Source organism: Corvus kubaryi, unplaced genomic scaffold (assembly GCF_017639235.1).
Source record: "Corvus kubaryi isolate FWS band 111438036 unplaced genomic scaffold, C.kubaryi_AGA036_p1.0 37232, whole genome shotgun sequence".
Classification (NCBI taxonomy): domain Eukaryota; kingdom Metazoa; phylum Chordata; class Aves; order Passeriformes; family Corvidae; genus Corvus; species Corvus kubaryi.
Window position 1 is genome coordinate 1,543,133 of NW_024581066.1, and position 19,069 is coordinate 1,562,201.

Sequence of the window (19,069 nt, forward strand, 5' to 3'; positions counted from 1 at the left end):
ATGTGCTGTCATAAAGATAAAAGTATTAGTAGTATTTTTGAAACAGAAAATAGATACGTTTTGTCCAAACATATGCTTTTGTTGCATTTTTCCAACAGGATATTAATGAGTATTTTAAGATACAGACTGAGAATACGTGAATAAGGTCAAAAAGAGAAACTGCTAAGTTATTACATAAGAAATCAAGAACTTTGTAGCACATCTAATGAGTCCAAAATCACACAATCTTTCAAATATCCTCAGAATGGTGACTCAAAATGAAAAAAAAATAATATCTTGAGTGTAACTTTTTTAAGTGATTAGAAGCATTTAATCTGTTTCTGCTCCATCTCTCCATTGGAAACCAGCAGGGTGAACCATGTCTTGAGCTAACTCGCTGCTAAGAGAGCCCGTCTTCTGAGGAGCTACAGGACTGCAGCAGACAAGACACACCAAGGTCCTCTCACACACCCTCTGTACCAGAGAGAAGCAAGCCTGGGATGTGTTTTCAAGACATTACTGTTCTCAGGACGCTTGGTGAAGGACACTGGGATGAGATACTGACTGTTCAATAAGTCTTGCATGCATGAAAGGATGGCTGCCTTATTCTGTCTCATTTTGACACAAACTACAACCAGACATCTTATACATAAGAATACCTGGTGGGAAAAACCCAGCAAGCATTCTGGGAGTCTGGAATTTTTTTAAAAATAGGAGTATAATCCATTATTGTTCACCATTTTCTTAACATTTATATTAACTTCTTAGAAAATATGCCTGATTTCAGAATGGAGTTTGTAAGACCTATTGCACAAATAGATTTTTCAATCAAGAAATATTCCAGAATGAATTATTTTTCCTACCAGAGGTTTTTCACCATGAATTCATTGCATTGAATTGGTAATGAAGCCAATTCAACTTAAAGAATCACATCCTAGCAAATTAGTAATACCAAATCATAACACAGTGTTATAAAATATCCTTTCAATCACTTGAGAAATCTATGTACAGCATTTTTTTCTGTTTATATCGATTTTTACCAGTTACATTGGGAAAGAGAACTTTCTACAAAGTTGTCGTGCTAAAGGTCTTTAAAGATTGAATTTCTGATGATGTAGTAACTCCTGAGCTGGGGAAAAATACAATTATCTGTAAGTTGAAATCTGTTCTTTATTTAACGAAAATTAAAATTAACGCTATATACTAAAGAATCAGGAAAAAAACCGAAGTATTACCCAAAATCCAAAAAGAAAATCAAAGGTCTTCAGCAAAAAAATTGATTCTTAGAATTCCATGATGAAAAACCACACAGCAATCATGAATATATGTATCTCTATGTGACTGGCTATATTTTACTATGGTCTGCAAAAACTACTTTTAATAGAATTTTCTGAAGTGTTGAAGTGAATTAGAGGAAAAAGATCTTTAGAATTTAAGTCTAAATCACTTATCATCAGAATTAAGTACCCTTTATACACTTAGCAAGGAAATGGTATGCAAGATTTTTTAAAATCTATACTTTTACCTGAAACATAAATGGCTCTGTGGCAGATGAAAAGTTTAGACTTTTTGACAAATGCTCTTCTGGGTCATATTTCTTCATATATCCCTTAATCATGACTGTCTTTGCAGTCCCCTGTTCTCCTATGAGCAAAACAGCCTGTAACAGATATTTAAATCACGTAAGTAATACCAAAACTTATATCTATATATGCATAACAGACTTATTTTTGAGAAAAGAATAGTTTCTGTGTCTATTTTTAAATGATACATTTTTCTGATAGGTTTTTCCTGTGTCTCCATATGCACTGAAACCATGTTTTTCTTCCCACATGGATCCTCCAAGAAAATTTTTTGCAGAGTTAAAGGAGAAAGGAAGAAGCAACAATGTGCCAGAGGATTTTCTTCCAGTTGCCTGATTACTTCCAGTTTCCAACACATCCACTGCAACAGTCTCTTTTAGTGGATGACTCTAAGAAGGCTTCTTGCAAATTCCTTCCTTTATATTTTAAAGTTTTTTTCATGCACAGAAATAATTACAGAGGATCCATGTTAAGAAAATAAAAATAAAACAACATAATGATGCACGTGGGAAGCAATGACTAGAGACAGAGAAGATGAAGAATGATTGTGAAATCCAGTTACTTTTTAAGTAGTTTTTAAATTATTTCATATGGTAGGTATATACTTAAATAATCCAGTACTTACTTTCTTTTGTTTTGCAATCGTGTCTATCAAAAACTGAGTTCTGGTATTATCAACATTTGGAACCAGAATAGATGCATAGTCTGGGACATGATCTGTTGGATAAACAAATTCCTGAACTCTTTTACTCCAGTGCTCCCAGTTACCTGAAAAGACCAAAAAAAAAAAAAAAAAAAAAAAAAAAAGTGGAAAGTGCCATGATATTCAGATCATGTTCAATACTTCATTAATACAATAATTTTAAAAAATAGACATTATGGGTAAAATACTACAAAGTATAAAAAGGGATATATTTTCTCAAATTCAGCTAAAAAATGCACATAACAAAAGACATTCTTAGTCATGACCTGTAATTAGTCTACAGTCCTACTAAATATAGACATATTTCTTAAATTTATATATACTTATCTAAATAAAAACAAAAAAGAATGTTTACCTAGAAACTAATTCTCACACTGCTGGTGAAAAATTACAGAACATGAGAATATGGATTGCATATGTGTACACTAAATCAATGTTGCTGGCAAAAAAAAAAAGTGAATTTGGATATGAGAGAAATTAATTTCTTCAGAAGAGAACATACTCTGTCATAACAGTAAGTTTTTTGTGACATTGGTTGTGTGTGCTAGTTAAACTAAAAAATTTGTTCTGGAAAATAGCACACTATTCAAAATATCAAGAATCACAATATCTCACTATTCTTACAATTCTATAACCTTTCAGACTTATGACCAATTATTAGACATGAGTAATAATTACTAAGCAAAATTAAAATCAGGTTTTTATTCCTTTAACAATAATTACCAGCTGTAAGAAAATTAAACATAAAATAACACTAAGTTAGACTAAACCAGCCTAAGCACAAATTATCTAAAAATTGTGGGCAGGCTAAATTAATAGAAAAGTAATTTGTAAGAAAGAAATTAAAACAAAAAGAAATAAGAAAATGTTAGCAGTGGGTGCTCTATCTCTTGTCTCTGACCAACACAGATGTGCTGGTACTACACTGTCAAACAACTCATATGATTGTATAATAAGGACTAAAGGAGTAACAGAGTTTTAAAATTACAGTATCAAAAGCAATATTGGTTCTTTTTCTTACCGTGTTTACTAACATAAAATTCATACATCGTTTGATTGGTGCCAGGGGAGATTTTTGGTAAGTCTAATTTATTATCATGAGCTCTGATGAAGGCTTCAAGTTTATCTCGACTGTCCAGCTCCAGAAGGGCACCTAAACTCCACATTATTGCAAAGCTGAACAATTTATGCAGATTCTGTGTAGGTGATACACCACGTTCTTCCTTCAAAGGAATCAAGCCCTCCAGAAGATTAATAGACTGAAAATATTTTAAAATATGCATTTAGAAAATACTACATAATCACTTTTTATTAACCTATATATGTATGCACATGCACTATTTACATGTATTCAAAATTTAAATCAAATTACAAAAAAATCCCCAAACATAAAATTCAGAACTACAAACCAAAAAAAATTTATTAAAGATAGCTATATAAAACTGGACAAAATTTTCAAAATTACTTAGGCAATTTGATCAAAGGCAATTATCCTTTTAAGTTATGCCTACATAAGAAATATAATTTATAAGCTAGGGGAGCAAAACAGCTTTTTAAGGGACTTTATAATATTCAGAACTCCAAGAGTAGGTGAAGCATAGCCATTTCTTTCTGGTTTTAAGCATGGAAGAATTTTCAGCATGCATCTGATGCATTTATCTCAATTATGGTCAATTTATGTATCTATCACATAAACTTCTATTTTTTTTGTTTTTAAAAAATAGATTAAATTATTCTATTATGTGATTGCTTCACTCTGTTTCTAAGGAACTAGAGTCCAGATTCTAGAAAAATAGTAACTTGCTATCTACAATTCTGTGATGCTGCTTATGCATTCAGATGTTTGACTGTTTTAGGTAACCCCATTTTACTCCCCTTCTATACAGTGTCCAGCTTATTGTTTCAAAATACATCTTTTTAACAGTGAAACAGATTTTCAGTCAGCTCTTGGAATTAGTACTCCTTATGCTGTCTTGCATCTCATACTTGGGGTGGGAAGTAATACTTCTAATGCTTGCCCAGCGTCTCGTTTGCAATAGTGACCAAAAGTGGAGAAGAGTAAAAGCAAAAAATCTCTCTCGGCCTGTGGTGGTGCTGGGGTAGCACTTCCTGTTGGTACCCTCTTGGGCTTGTGACTTTCTGAACAATGCACACTTTTTCTGGTTTTATAATCCTATGTGGTTTTTTCCACCCTGAAAATACCAAGAATGGTCTTAAGCCTACATAAACTTTTATTGCCTATTACAACCTTTGGCAAGATGTCCCACAGGTCTGCTATTCACGGCATTGAACAGTTTGTTTTCTTCCTGTGTGAACTCCTTCATGCTTATCTTCACTGAATTTCATTTGCCATTTTATTACCTATTTATTCAGTCTCATAAAGTCTGTCTACAGTTCTTCATGGTTAGTTGTTTCGTCCTTAATACCCTGAATAATCTACTATCATCAATAAATTTCTTCACCTAAAACTTTTCCAAATTGTTTATGAACATTTTGAACAGCACTGATCCCAGCAAAGGTGCCTCAGGATCACTGATAACCTCTGTCTTCCTAAGAACTGATAATCCAGTCACACATTTCCTATCTTCCAATAGGTTGTTTATCTAGAAATGAAACTCCTATCTTCTGCTATGACTATTTAGCATCCATGTAAAGCCCTGGTAAAGAACAATGCCAAGCACCTTTGATCCTTCATCCTTCATGCTGACTTTATCAATCAGATCTACTTTAGCTATAGGTTTACTGAGTTTTCCAATAGGCTCATAAGGCAGGATAACTAAACAAAAAACTGGTGTTGAATCTCCCAAGGTAAATTGTATTTGTCTACCTAATGAAGTGGGCCAGAGGATGCATAAAGAGTTAGAAAGTCAGTGGAAATTACGAGGAGGAAAGCAAAGATGAGATCACACTTGTATTAAACCATTATAAAGCTGTTGTACATGAATAGGCAGCTTAAATTGTGAATGCTTACAAATGGCAGATAATCAGGCATATGTGCATGTTTGGGTGAACATCCAAAACTGAACTTTAGAATTCAAATACAAGTCTGCCAGATGCAACTGTTTTGATTTGGTTGTAATTTTTGAAAATGCATGACCTGAACAGAAGCAGCATATCCTGAATCCTACAATTACTAAAGACACATAAGACCCAACAAATCAGGAGGCTGATGAGGTACAGGGCTTCTGCACAGAGATCATTTATGGCAAAACTGGGATCTTAAGGTTCAAGTAGGGTAAAATCTCTGGTGTCACTGGCTCTCTGATAACACAAGCATAGAGGCCTACTAAGAGTTATTTATTTTGTCATAGATGTGACAGAAACTTACTGGAGATTTTCATTCACACGAAGAAACATTCAACACAGCTTAAATCAGGGAAATACTTCCCTGATCAAGCAGTATGAATAGAACACTGACTTGCTGACACTTCCTAACAAGCACTAATCAAAAATAAAAGAAACTTTTGATCACGGGAAAAATCTTCCATGATGACAAGCTCAGTTCAGTCAGAGGTTTCACAGGTAAGAAATGTAGAAGAAAAATAATATCTGTCTCAAAAAAGTTGTGCATTGCATGTCATAGAAGTGCTAAGTTCCATAGTTCCTGCCTGTGGACTTCAATTCTATAGATACTCTAATTCCATTTGATACTGTGTAGTGGTTTGGTCCAAAATACTCATTACTGTTTATCTGCTGTGAGATAAGAATTAGGAGAAATGCAAAACAGGCACCAAACTTGAAAGAATATAAAGAAGTTTATTAACAGACCTAAAAGAAGAAAAAAAAAAAATACCACCTTCAGAACTCTCCTCCTCCCCCCACCTTCCTCCCTTCTCCCACTGACGATGTGAAAAGACAACCCTTAAGATGTTCAGTCTGTTTACCACTTCCATAATAACCTTGTTCAGTCCATTTAGAAAGAGAAGTCTCTTCTTGCTCATGCTATGAAAACATTATCACAACGAGACAGCCGCCCACTTCCAAATATCGTTCAGTCCATTTAGGAAGAGGAGTCTCTCTGCCTGCGTGTGAGTCCTTTCCCCCGACTTGCAGCTTTTCCCGCAACTGCCTTCGAGGGTCCACTCTTGAAGTTTTTTGGGGTACAATTTTAAGGTTGAGCCGTTCAGAAACAAAAACAGAGGCCCTTCTCCTTCCCTGGGAGCAAAGGGTCTTCATCATCTTCATCTTTAGGACTATCTCTGGGAGCATCTCTACGGACTGAGGTTTTCTCCTTTCCCGTTCGGAGCAAAAGTCCTCATCTGGTTCATCTCTCCCTGTCCAAACTTCTCATGAAATTACAGCTGCGTCAGCATCTGCCTATCTCAGCGCAGGTGCTTTTGCTCACGAATTGAACACTCCACCCCCCATATCTTCATGAAATTACGACAGGATACTCTGATATATCATAGCTTCACAACAGAATTTCAGCTTTAAGCATCTCCTCTCTCTCTTCCCTCAGGTTTTCAGCTCTTCACAGCAATAAAAGGGTTACTCTCACCTCGGCCTTGCAGCTTTACAGCTGGAATGTTGAATTTTTTCTTATCGCAGTGGAGAGGGGGGAGAGCCGAGCCGCTCCGGCTGCCCACGGCAAGGCAGTGGGGGGGGTTCCACGGCTGGAACAGGTCCATGGCTTCAGGATGGCTGTGGCCCGGCCCGGCCTGGCCCAAGCAGGGCCTGGCCGGGCCCACTGGGCCCTGCAGCCACCTGTCTCAGCGCCGGAAACGAGAGAGAGCTTGGAGGGGGAGTTTGCCTATTCTTAAATGTGGATCACAGAGGTGATCACAACTTTAAGTGGCTTAGAGAAGTGTCCATATTCAAACTGGCCAGCTGATAGGTTCTATCAGTTCCCAGAGGAAACTGTAAGCACCCCTTAGCAAGGACGTCCCTTCCGGGACTATGCTTGCTAACCTATGACATACTGCACAGTTAAGCTCTCCAGCATTTACTGTGGGTATTAGTTTGCAGTAAAATACTTCACAATCTAGAGAATCTGAAGCTAACTCTCTAATGAACAGCAAAAAGATATTGGGTGCGAATTCACTAGTTTAACATTAAACTGGAGTGCTTTCCAGAACATTATCTTGTCAAGACTCTTCTTCAAGGGCACTACTGAATTTTTTATGAATGTGTCAAAATAAGAGTGAGATTACATGGACAAATGGAAAGTCTGGAAAATTAGAATTTGCAGATGACAACAGACTCATAAACAAATCAGCTGGAGATATGCAGTACAGGACTGACAGTCTTGCAAAATCTGCCAAACACATATTTATATTATTAGTAAATCACTGATATAGTTTGGACTCCACTCAAAGTAGAATTCCAACTGATAGGAAGGGAGAGGCAAAAATTACTATATTGACCTTGAAAGAGCTGGTGGACAAGCTAACATCTATTACATCTGAAGACAGAAAGATAAATAGAATTCTTCTCTATCTCTGCTGACACTACCAGTAGAGATACAGTGATACCACAGTTTTTTTGGTATTAAAAGAATCAGAATGTGTTCACTAGCTTGTTAAACATATGCTTCTGGAAATTTACTGAAGCCTGCAAATTCCAGTCATTAGAAGACTAGCCTAGGTATGAAGTGATACAGAGAAGAAAAATTTTGTTCTGCACATCTTCACACTCTCTCTTATATTGCCTAAGAAACAAATACTGACTTTGAGCTTTTCTTTGTCAGGAGACAATATTTTCAAATTCAATTTTATGGCTATCAAATGTTCTCCTTTCTATTTCTGCACCTTTACTATTGTCAGTCAATTCATTCAAACTCATACAGTATCTGTTTTACCTGCATAATGTAGTTACATTCCAGAAGCTCCATTTTTGGGTTAAGGTTTAGTTTCATATATACATATGCTGGTTCAAAGATTCTGTCATACAAACTTTGCAAAAGTTCAGCTTCTTGAGCAGAACGTTTTTTCAGCCATGCCTGAAAGAAACATCCACAACAATGTTCAGTATAAATGTATAGCAAGGTGTAATAAAGAGCAGCCTGCAATGATTACCTTACTTGTAATATTGGTCTCCAGCTGAGGACAGAAGAACTGATGAAGACCATACCCATTCGAGAAACTGTTGCTGGAGAGGCATTCTCAATGTTGTGGACCTCAAATAACAGTTTACATGAAGGAGACATAGGAATTCTATCTCCATTTGCTAGAGTAAGGGTCTTGTTATCATCCAAAACTGAATTTAAATTCTCAATCCAGATTGCATCTACAGGACCATCTAAAATCAGAAACACATTTTCACCTGGAAAAAATAATCAAAAGAGAGATAGTTCATATCACATTGCTGAAATAAACAAGAAAATAAGTGTACAAAAGATGGTTTGGAACTTAAATGTATAAAAATTTATTTTATTTATTGTAATTTCTGCCATCTCCATGGATGCTCATTACTGAATAAATTGCATACTTAGTTAAGGAAATATTTTTGAAACAATTAGTAGCAAATGAGACCAAAATAGATCTGTATAGTGCTGAATATTCGTTACCTTGACTGGGTACCAGATAGAAACAGTGCTACTCTCTCTCTCTCCCCTCTCCACAGGACAGAGGGAGAGAATAAGGTGAAAATGTTTGCGGGTTGAGATAAAGACAGGGAGATCACTTGACAGATTTTATTGCAAATTAACATAGGTTTGGATGACAAGAAGCAAAGACAAACACCACAAATGCCTTTCCCCCACTCTTTTTTCTTCCCCAAGATTCAACCTCTTTCTTCGCAACCTAATCTAACTCCTCCTCCTTCCTCCCCCTGCCCCAAACCTACTCCAGGGAGGCACGGGGAAGTTGGGGAATTTAGTATTTTGTCACTAAAATAAGGATTCTTTGGGCAACTAAGCAAGGGAAATTGAATATTCACAGATCCCTCTCAAGTTAATGAAAATTATGCTCACTCCTCTGTTCTTAAAATCTGGTTGTTTCTCTTTTATTTTGAAATATAAATATAGATGTAAATATCTAAGTTTTGGCAATTAAATTTTAGAATTCTGGCTTCATTTGGAAAATAGAAAATTTCCAATAGAGAAAACATAGGCATTTCCAATGTAAGAAATTCAACTATCTTTTAAAATTAACATCCTTCTAGGAAAGTTCTGTAGAAGAATTCCCTTTTTTCAATGTATTTATTTTTTCAGATACTAATGAAACACTGTGAAAAGGAATTTCAGTACGCCAATCCTAAAATACTGAAATATAAATACGGGCAATCAATGTATGCAAAACCACGGGAATAACATCATTATAAATTAGTGCTATTAGAACAAGTTAATCTAATTTATAATTTATCAGCTTCCAAGTGACACATCTACACTGTAGAACTGAAGTTTCAAGAAAACGATCATTTTTTTAATGTAGATATACTACTGAAATAATACATTTTTAAACTGGTGTCCTTTCTTAAAAGGTGACCTGTAATCTCATCTCTGTTCTCTACTGTTTTCCTCAAGAGGAACATCTGTGAATCAAATATGCTTTTTTTCAATATATCATTCAAGATACATTTTTATGATGCCACATGGAAAATATTTACATACCCTTTTTGGTTTTCAGTGTTTTCCTCCACAGAGTAGAAAAGATTCCATCTGTCCAGTCATTCGTTGCAGCATCTAGTTTTCCAAACATTTGAGGAGCAGTAATAGCTTTGGGGTTCATGCGCATTTCCCTGTGAGGCTGGCCACATTCTGTGAGTGCTCTCATTAATATAGTTATGACCATTGTTTTTCCAGATCCACTAGGTCCAAGTGTCATCAACCCATGACGTACTAGATTAGTTTCATACAACTATTAACAAAATCAAAATAAAATATTTCAATTTAAAAAATCTTTAGAAAGATTTTTCCTTGCACTTAGTAGCGATTAAGATGTATTAGACATACAAGTTATACGCTCAGGATTGAACCTGGCATGCATTTGCTGAATTTTAGTGTTTTGTGGAATAGTACATATTTTCAGTTGCTAATCTTCTTAGCACTAAGCAAGTTCACTATAAACAGGTCATAGAACTAAAACTCACCTAAACTTTTTAAAGCAACTGAAAATAGTTTTACCAGATTTAAAATAGGGTTTTCTGTATTATCAAAAAGGAGAAATTAATATTAGCAAAACATTCATGCAACCGAAGTATGATTAATCACTACAGTGCTGAAATACCTGAGTACATGAAACAAACACAGGAACTGCACTTTCTCCGGAACTGTGTATGGGTTTAGTTTCAGGAGAATTCTCTACTGAATTTTCTATTTGTCTTTTAATACTAGCATTAGGTTTGCTGTGGAAGTGTCAGTCTGCCTATACAAGTATGAATGAACTGAATGGCACAAAACAGTGGTAGTCCTTCTGAGTGACAAAATCTTGTAAGATGAAGCATACACAGTTCTTCCTCTGCAAGCTGAATAAAGGCTTTTATCAGTCTAGGACGAAGATCTACAGGCACCACAGTGCAAGTCCCTTGCACTGGTCTTCTTCAGTGGGGGGCACACACAACCTTCAGTTCTTCCTATATTAGATGTGCAGGTCCTTGGGTAAGACAGTGGTTTAACCACAAACACGTTGTTCTGCCTCCTGATTGCAAAGAATGTTTTAGAAAAAAAAGTTTTACCTGAACGAGTTTAAGATTCCATGGTGGATGGTTAACCAATCCTGCCTCTTCAACCTGATGAGCTACTGCAGCCTGAAGCTCATCATAGGTACTGCTGTCCAACTGCAACCCCGGGAAGAGATCATTGATCAGACTGAGAAACAAAGGCTCATCTTCATCTATCTGAAACAAAAAATGTTATTAAATGTTTAAAGAAAGGTTATCCGAAGAATGTTTCCAAATCAACATCAGTCTCTGTTTTAAAAGAATAAGCAGTAATAACATACTTTCTAAATACAGATGCTTACTGACAGCTAACAAGAGAGCTTGCTACAAAAACAGCATTTTGAAAATGTCATCCACAAGCCATGCAAAAGAGAAATTCAGAATTGAAAGAAATTTCCCACCGAGTAGACACTGGAATCTATTTATAAAATTGGTTTGTAAACCACTTGCAGCATACATTGGAAAGAACACCTTATCTGGAAAGAAATCTTTAAAAGTCTGATTTAGTGGATACTAATTATTCAATTTGCTTATGGTACAGTACTCAGTCTGGGCACAAGTCAGTACACTGAAAGTCACATGCACAGGTAAGCCACTATTAATCTACTTGAATGTTTGCATGATGAACACTCTTTACAAGTCTAATAAACTCTCTATGCTGTTTAATGATAACCTGAAGGTTATCATGTTTCAATTTTTTAAAGAAAAGAATGTTTGAAATTTTTTCTAATCTCATACAAAACCCGTGAAATATCTATTAGGCTTGCCTCTACATAGTGCTAAAATATTAAATTAGATTCTTACCAGCTTAGAAAGATTCATATCTCTTAACCCTCTCATAACAATACTTAATTCGCCTTCAGTTGGCCTGGCTCTCTTTTGAGTTCCAAGAGTCCTCAGCACTGAAAGGATATTCCTCAGACCAAAGTCATAATGGACCTAGAGAGTGGAAGAAGACTTATGTATCAGTAACAAGTTCTCTAGCTTTATTTCATCAATATATCAAGATTTACTTGCATATTGTATAGTACAGTTGTCCTGCCTGGAAAAGATAGCTAAAATAGGAATTGTTGTTGTTGCTTAGGAATTATTCTGTTCAAATAAATGAAGGATAATAACGTTGTTTTCAGGAAGATGTGCTATAAGTTTTTTCTTTTCTAATTTAAATTTAATTCATTTAAACATTTATCATGCCATATAGCAAATATTTTATAGCTGTGAACAGCAGGGTTCTAAACCACTAATACTTCCATTCTATACCATGTCTTTCCAACTAAGGCATCTTAAAGCACAGACTTCAGATCAAGGCAGTGCTGTGGGGACATGAGCAACTTAAATCAAACTAGACATTTCTCCTGTGGTTTCCAGTTTCCAGTTTCCAACTACTTACCCTAGTCCTAGATAATTCTTACAGACAATTTATATGACTAGGATAATTTTTGTCTGGCTGACTTGTTTAGGCAGAGAACCTCATGCACTTGCAACTAATTAAAAAGCATCATTTTAAACAAAAAAAGGTGCATATACGACTACATATTCATGAATTAATATAGCAATTTACTCAGAAATTTTACAGAGGTATTTGTTTAAATTATATTTAAAGTAATTCAGTATTTTGTAAAAGGTATGTAAGTGATGTTTCAGAAACAATCTGCATAACGTGAAAAGTAGGAGGTTTTACTGCATGAATACAAAGAGAAAGGGAATACATAACATTACCTGCTTAGTGAGCTGCTCCTCACAAAGTTTATAAAGAACAAAGAATTTCTTAGCCAAGACCACATTATCAATAAATCCGTAACTTGCAAGTTTAACCCTTATAATTATCTGAAATACAATTATTTTTAGAAATTCCGTTAGTTTCTCCTGAAGACAGGTCAGCAAATTAAAATACATTTTTCCTTTCAGTTTAGTCAGGAATTATACCTGTCTATCTGGAACCATCATTGCAACAGTTCTAAACTGAATTTTGAGATTTTCTGGTAGTTCTTGACGTCCAGCATATCCAGGATTCTAAATAAGAAAACATAATGCATCATTATGCATTTTTAATAATTATTTACAGCAGTCAAAATTCATAAGTATTTATTTACAACACTCAAAATAGCTGCCTTTTTACTGTTCAATAAAAATAAATGCATGTATAAATACTTCAGAGTTAAAAGTCTTGCCTATCAATTATTACAATTTTAATCTCCCATAAAGTAATCTTGGATTGCCATCTGCCTTGGCATTAGGAAACGTACACTTTAAAATTTCCTGCCCATGAGATTACAGAAAACAGTGCTATAAAGCCTTGAGAATCCTACGGCAACAAGACAGCATATGCTAAAAGTTAATATTCTGGGAGATCAAAGAATTTTTACATATCCATGTAGGCATCCATTAGTCAAGACATGTGTCCCTGAAAGCTATCTTTCTTTTATCTCCTTTCAGTGAAGGTTCTTTTTTCCCCCCTCCCTACAGTATCTTTTTCATTAATACTATTAAAGTATTAATGCTATTAAACTACTAATATGTTAATATCATTCAAGCATTAGTGCATTATTAATGCATTACAATTAGAATTATTAAAGGTACAGCAGTAAAGTGCATTAGTGTTTCAGTCCTCTCAGTGAGCACAGAGAATTCTGCAAGTTTGGTCAAACTCCTAGTCTGCATGGTGAATAGCAATACAGCAATGAAGGGACATTGAACCCTTTCAATTGTATTAAAGGCAAAATGAAGGCATGCCATTCACGAAAAATCATATTATTTATATATTGTGCACTTCAGTCTAATTCTATACTGACATCATTTTATTAATAAGACCACTTATCTTCACCTTGTCACTTAACCTCTATGTAGTATCATTTGCCAGTTTAAAATTATTATTACACTTACCATAGTTAGGAAAATTCCAAACTCTGGATTTAAATCTACACAGTCTCCATCAGCAAAAATGAACTGCTTCTTTTTTTCTTTTCTTGCTGTTAAAATAATATAGATTTGTTGTGCTGCTACTGACAAGACAGGCAACTCAATTCGGTTGAATTCATCAAAACATCCCCAAGATCCAGACTGTGCAAGACCTAAAACAGGGAAAGAAAAAAACATTATCTCTTGTCCTTCATGCATATTTGAATATCTGAGCTAAATGACTTTTGCTGCAAATAATCAAATCACATTAGTTTTATTTATTGCCCTGTGGTCAAGGCCTACCTTCCTTCAATCCACCTAACTATTTCCATATCTGTCTGAATTAGTATTATTTGATTTATGCACAATGCTTAAAAATGAATCAAAGTCTGAAAAAAATATTTTGATAAGTTGGGGCATTTGGTAAATATTTTGTACAGATCATTCTGTGAATATAGCCTTTTATTGTAGAGCAGCATTCAATTATTTTCAAAAAGCTGCACTGTTAGTCAAAAAAATTAAAAATAAGTGACTTAGAGCTACAAAACATTAGTCTTAAATGTCACCAAAAAAAAAGTCATGGTTTTTATCTTACCATTTTAAGTTCCCACTAAACAAGTTTCTTACGGAATAGTACAGGATATTAACAACATTCAAAGTATGGATATGTGTATGAAAGAAAGAGAAAAACCCAGAGAAAGAAAAATAAATGAAAAGAGAAATCTAGAAGTACTATATTAATAACGAGAATTTTTTGTACGGGATTATTTTCACAGTTGCCTAATTTCTGTTTGGAAAATTAACATGTATGTAGTAGCGCCTAAGACAATTGTTTTTCTTTTCACAATGTTTTATAAGAAAGTTTCTAACAGCATTTTTTCCCAAATGATATTAAAGTACCAGTAAGCCATGTTTTTCTTTCATGTATACTGAAAGCTTGCTATTTAATTGTGAATAATTTATGCAAGTCATTCAGGGTTTATTTGTGTTGTGCAGTTAAGGCTAAATCCCTTTAAAAAAAGACATTCTGTCATGAATTTTGTCAGTCAAAGATTTTCTAAAATTTTTATGACTTTCAAATGGGCAATATGTTTATAAACCCACAGCTTTAGCCACTTTCATGCCCCTTGCTTCCCAATACATACAATACCATTACTCTGAAAGACGAGATGACAGAAATCTCATGAAGTTCAAGCCCCTTACCAAGGACAGAATAGCTCCATGCAGTACAAGCTCTGTGCTGACCAGTTGCAAAGCAGTTTTGCAGAAAATGACCTGCTGCTCCATTTAACAACTAATTAAGCACGAATCAGAGCTCTACCCTTGTAACAGGGGAAGGCAGCTGCATACTGGGCAAGAGTGTAGCCTGCAGGGTGAGGCACATCACTGTTCACCTCTACTCTGCACTTGTGAGATAGAAGCTGGAGTACCATGCTCACTTTGGGGCTTCCCAGTAGGGGAGAGACATTGATACATTTGCATGAGTGCACCAAGTGGCTGCTGTGATGGTCAGTGGCCAGAGGGAGGACATGACACAGAGGGAGAGGCTGAGAGAACAGCATTTGTTGAGCCTGGAGAGAAAGTGAAGGACAAAGCCTATTGCTGTTAAAACTAGATAGTAAGAGGCACTGAGAAATTGAAGCCAGGCTTGTCTCAGAGTCGCAGAGGAAGAAGAGGAGACAATGGACACATGTTTCAATGTGGAAGAGTCCAAGTCAGTGGAAGTATAAAAAATGTGAAAATGAGAATGGGTCAAAACACTTGAGCAGAGGTGTTGCAGAACATCTATCTCTGGAGCCAGTCAAAACCCAACACAAAGAAGGTACTGAGCACCCTGCTCTACCTGCACCTGCTAAATGACCTGTGGAAGTCTCTTCTACCCTGCTTGAAGAAATCTTACCTTTGAAAATCCTACCCAAACCTCTGAAGTCCATTTGATCGGAGCAGTTAAATACTACTACGTATTTTCCCAGAGCCTTTCCCATGTCTTTCGTTGTTTCTGTTTTACCAGTTCCAGCTGGTCCTGCTGGAGCTCCTCCCATGTTCATTCCCAAAGCTTGCGCTAAAGTTATATAGCATCTACAAATATTAATTGATGTTAATCAATTCAATTAAAATAAAGATGTAAGTGTATACATATAAAATACAGATCAAGTTATGCAATAGATTCTACAGCCCCTATGTTGAAATGCTACTTCTTCTTAAGGCAGTTCCATGGATTTCAGTGCAAGAAGTTCAGAGAGGTAAAAGGCACAAAATATAGCATTTAAACGTAACTTATAAAAGAAAAAAAAGAAACAACAAATCAAACAAACAACAAAAGAAACAAACTCTGGTGTTAACAAGCTAAAAAAATCAATGCATATCCCATGAAGGTATTTCTCATTAACTTTGCTGGCAGCTATAAAGAGCACATTCTGCTGTTGAATTCTGCTATGTCATCATACTCTGCAGCATCTTAACCTGCATACATTTAATTATGTAACTTTGACTATATCCTCAAACGTGAAAGAATAAGGATATATGGATGGCCTCTTCCCCAGTTGTGGGTAAGAAATAGTTACAATTCTAGGAAAAAAGAACCCTAAACTTTACCCTTTTTTTTAAAAAGTCTTAAAAGGCCTAGACTACAGTTTTACTTATATGCGAGCCTTAGTTATGATTTTCATTCATGGCAAGGTGTGGAAGAGTAATGCTAAAGGAATTAAGCAATGGGGCATCTTCACTGTCAAATCAACATAATTTGGACACATTCTAACTGAAGTATTTCTGGTTTTAATCCATAACTGAGCAGAGTTTTATAGCTAACTACTTCCTCAGTTTAGACTGAATTACTGTAATTTACTATGCCCAACTTGCACTGCAGGAACTTTCTTGCTTTCTATACAATAACAAACTCTGAAATGACAGGAAGGCTTTATCTATGCAGCTATACTTCAATCAATTTTGGGGTAGTTTTAACAATTTTGTATCAAAAATACTCAACTGCTGAGGGCAATGCAGTTCACTGCAGAAATCTATTGAACTTTCCATGTTGTCACAATAGCAGCTCTACCTCTTCTGGAGAAATAAAGGTATTCAAAAAGTCATAGAAGCACACACACCATATAGATACCAAAGTAAATGACTGTAGGTTGGAAGTTATTTTTATTTCTTGAAGGGAGCTTTTTGCAAATGAAGTATCTCTTGGTCTTCTATTTTCTCATTTGGTTAAAAGCGACATCTCAAGAAAGGATCGAATGGAGAAAGAACTTGGACCAGGATGGAAACAAAGAAATTCCCAAGAGGAAAAAAGAAATATAGTTCCTTGTTAAGCCACATTTGAAACAAAATGGCCATTTACTTGCCTGGCTACAGAAGAATGGAAGGTGAGTGCATACAGTTAGGACTTTTTCTTAGACTTTCAAAGAAGCCATAGAATCTTTAGAGATTCTCTCATTACCAAATTTGAAATATTTGACCAAATCTTCTCTTCAGAATACTGCTAAACTACATGTTACTATATAACCTTAAAACAATGAATTTCTGTTACTAAGTGTTCTTTTTAAGACTGGGCAGTGATAAATGTATAGATTAGTGAGACTCTACCTTTTCTAAAAGAGTATATTAAGCAAATGTATGAGAATGTTTTCATGAATGATCTAACCCACACAGGACTTAACTCAGATTTTCTCTCTTTAAAGATAAATGTTAAATAAATACTATAAATATTAAAAGTACTCCTTATCTAGAAATGCTTTTCTAACCTGTCTGTAAGAGGTGTTATAACCAGACGATCAGTGCAACCCAAAAATTCATTTTGGTAAATAAAATCAACATCTGTAATTGCTACGATGACATGATCATAATCCTCTTTGTAGTAGAATCTAGACTGCTTTAACCACTCAAAATCAGTTGGTGTTCTGATGTTCATTTTTACCTTAAAAGAAAGTAAAAGTATGTGTTATAACTGAGCATCTACATTTATTGCCTTTATCAATTGTGATAAAATGCTGATTTGTATGTGAATAATGAGTGATTACTCAGATCTTGTGTAAGTAAACTTAAATACAATAAGCATCACATAACATCTTCAGATGTATGCTAAACTGATATTAAAAACATCTTGATCATGTAACCCAATCATCCCAACATCTGTGTTACCAAATAAATCTTCAACTGCTTTGGTAGGACAGTCTGCTTTCCAAGTGAGAAATGCAAATAGCATACCACTAAATCCACCAAACACGTTGCAACAAAGGGTGTGATGAGGGAAGGATGTGACTGAGGTATAGAAGCAAATGCTGTATCTAAAAAGCCTCTGGAAATACGTGAGGGACAGTGTTGAAGGATGCCATTCCTCGAAGAATAAAGGAATGGTAACAGTTTAGCACAGTCTCAAAAGTTCAAGTATAGGATTGCAACTATCTGCAGATTCCAGTAGGTTTTTTGTTTCTGTTCTGTGTAGTCTCCTTGGGAATGTGCAGCCTTGTGCCAACTGAGATTCTGTAAAGTCATGAGGCAGTGATGTTACAGTTACAACACCCTCAGCAGTCTCAGCTTTTTAAGTTGTGCAAGTAAGAGTAGTAGAACAGTTTTTCAAAGGAAGGAAATACTTTAAGTTTTATCTACCAAAAGAAATTCTATAGGAAGGCATGGAAAATTTAAATATTCCAAGAAAAGTGTAAACATTTGGCAAATATATTTAGCTGACAGAACTAATTAATATTATTCTAGTTTAAGCAAAATTGTATTATTTTTACTGTGGTGAAATAACGGACATCTTTCTCTTATATGTGCATACACATGTAACTGTAACTATCTCATATAAGAAAGAGTATTATGATAGAAAACGCATTTAGCTTCCAGAAATCAAAATCCATACTTTACCAAATCATCAAAAATATCACGCTGATGCACATGAATGGTAATAAGTGTTTCAAATTTCACTCTCTCAAACTTGGAAAGATCCTGTGTGGTCTGGCTAATCAATGTATTCAGAATATCCAGAAATCTAGCATTGGTTACATCCATGATTTTTTTGTCATCCTTAGCATGGCGCAGAGCTTCTTCTCCATCACGTGTCCACAATATTTGAATTCCCAGTAATCCAACCTAAAAATGTAATACATGAAAAACATACAAACTAATCACTTGTTGAACTCCAGCTGTGTTACACAAGCCTTAGGTATAATAGGAACAATAAATTATGGTGTAGACAGCTCCAAAATATCACTATATCCAGCATGAATCTATCTCACCAGGACACCACGCTTGAATTAATTGGCTCTGCTGCCCAACCTGCTGAAAAGGCACTTACAAATTTTAC

The 19,069-nt window shown here is 35.3% G+C and overlaps 1 protein-coding gene across 1 annotated transcript in view; it reads right to left on the reverse strand.

The window, feature by feature from the left end:
• Positions 1-19,069, reverse strand: part of DNAH8 (dynein axonemal heavy chain 8) — a 123,289-nt gene that overhangs the window by 51,132 nt on the left and 53,088 nt on the right. Inside the window, exons 42-55 of the mRNA XM_042022936.1 lie at positions 18,631-18,855; positions 17,508-17,680; positions 15,662-15,840; positions 13,747-13,934; positions 12,790-12,876; positions 12,583-12,690; positions 11,668-11,802; positions 10,879-11,040; positions 9,815-10,061; positions 8,285-8,526; positions 8,063-8,203; positions 3,287-3,524; positions 2,188-2,330; positions 1,505-1,639 (exon numbers count right to left, since the gene is read on the reverse strand). Coding sequence (XP_041878870.1) covers positions 1,505-1,639; positions 2,188-2,330; positions 3,287-3,524; positions 8,063-8,203; positions 8,285-8,526; positions 9,815-10,061; positions 10,879-11,040; positions 11,668-11,802; positions 12,583-12,690; positions 12,790-12,876; positions 13,747-13,934; positions 15,662-15,840; positions 17,508-17,680; positions 18,631-18,855 — 2,403 coding nt within the window. The remainder of the gene's footprint in view (positions 1-1,504; positions 1,640-2,187; positions 2,331-3,286; positions 3,525-8,062; positions 8,204-8,284; positions 8,527-9,814; positions 10,062-10,878; positions 11,041-11,667; positions 11,803-12,582; positions 12,691-12,789; positions 12,877-13,746; positions 13,935-15,661; positions 15,841-17,507; positions 17,681-18,630; positions 18,856-19,069) is intronic.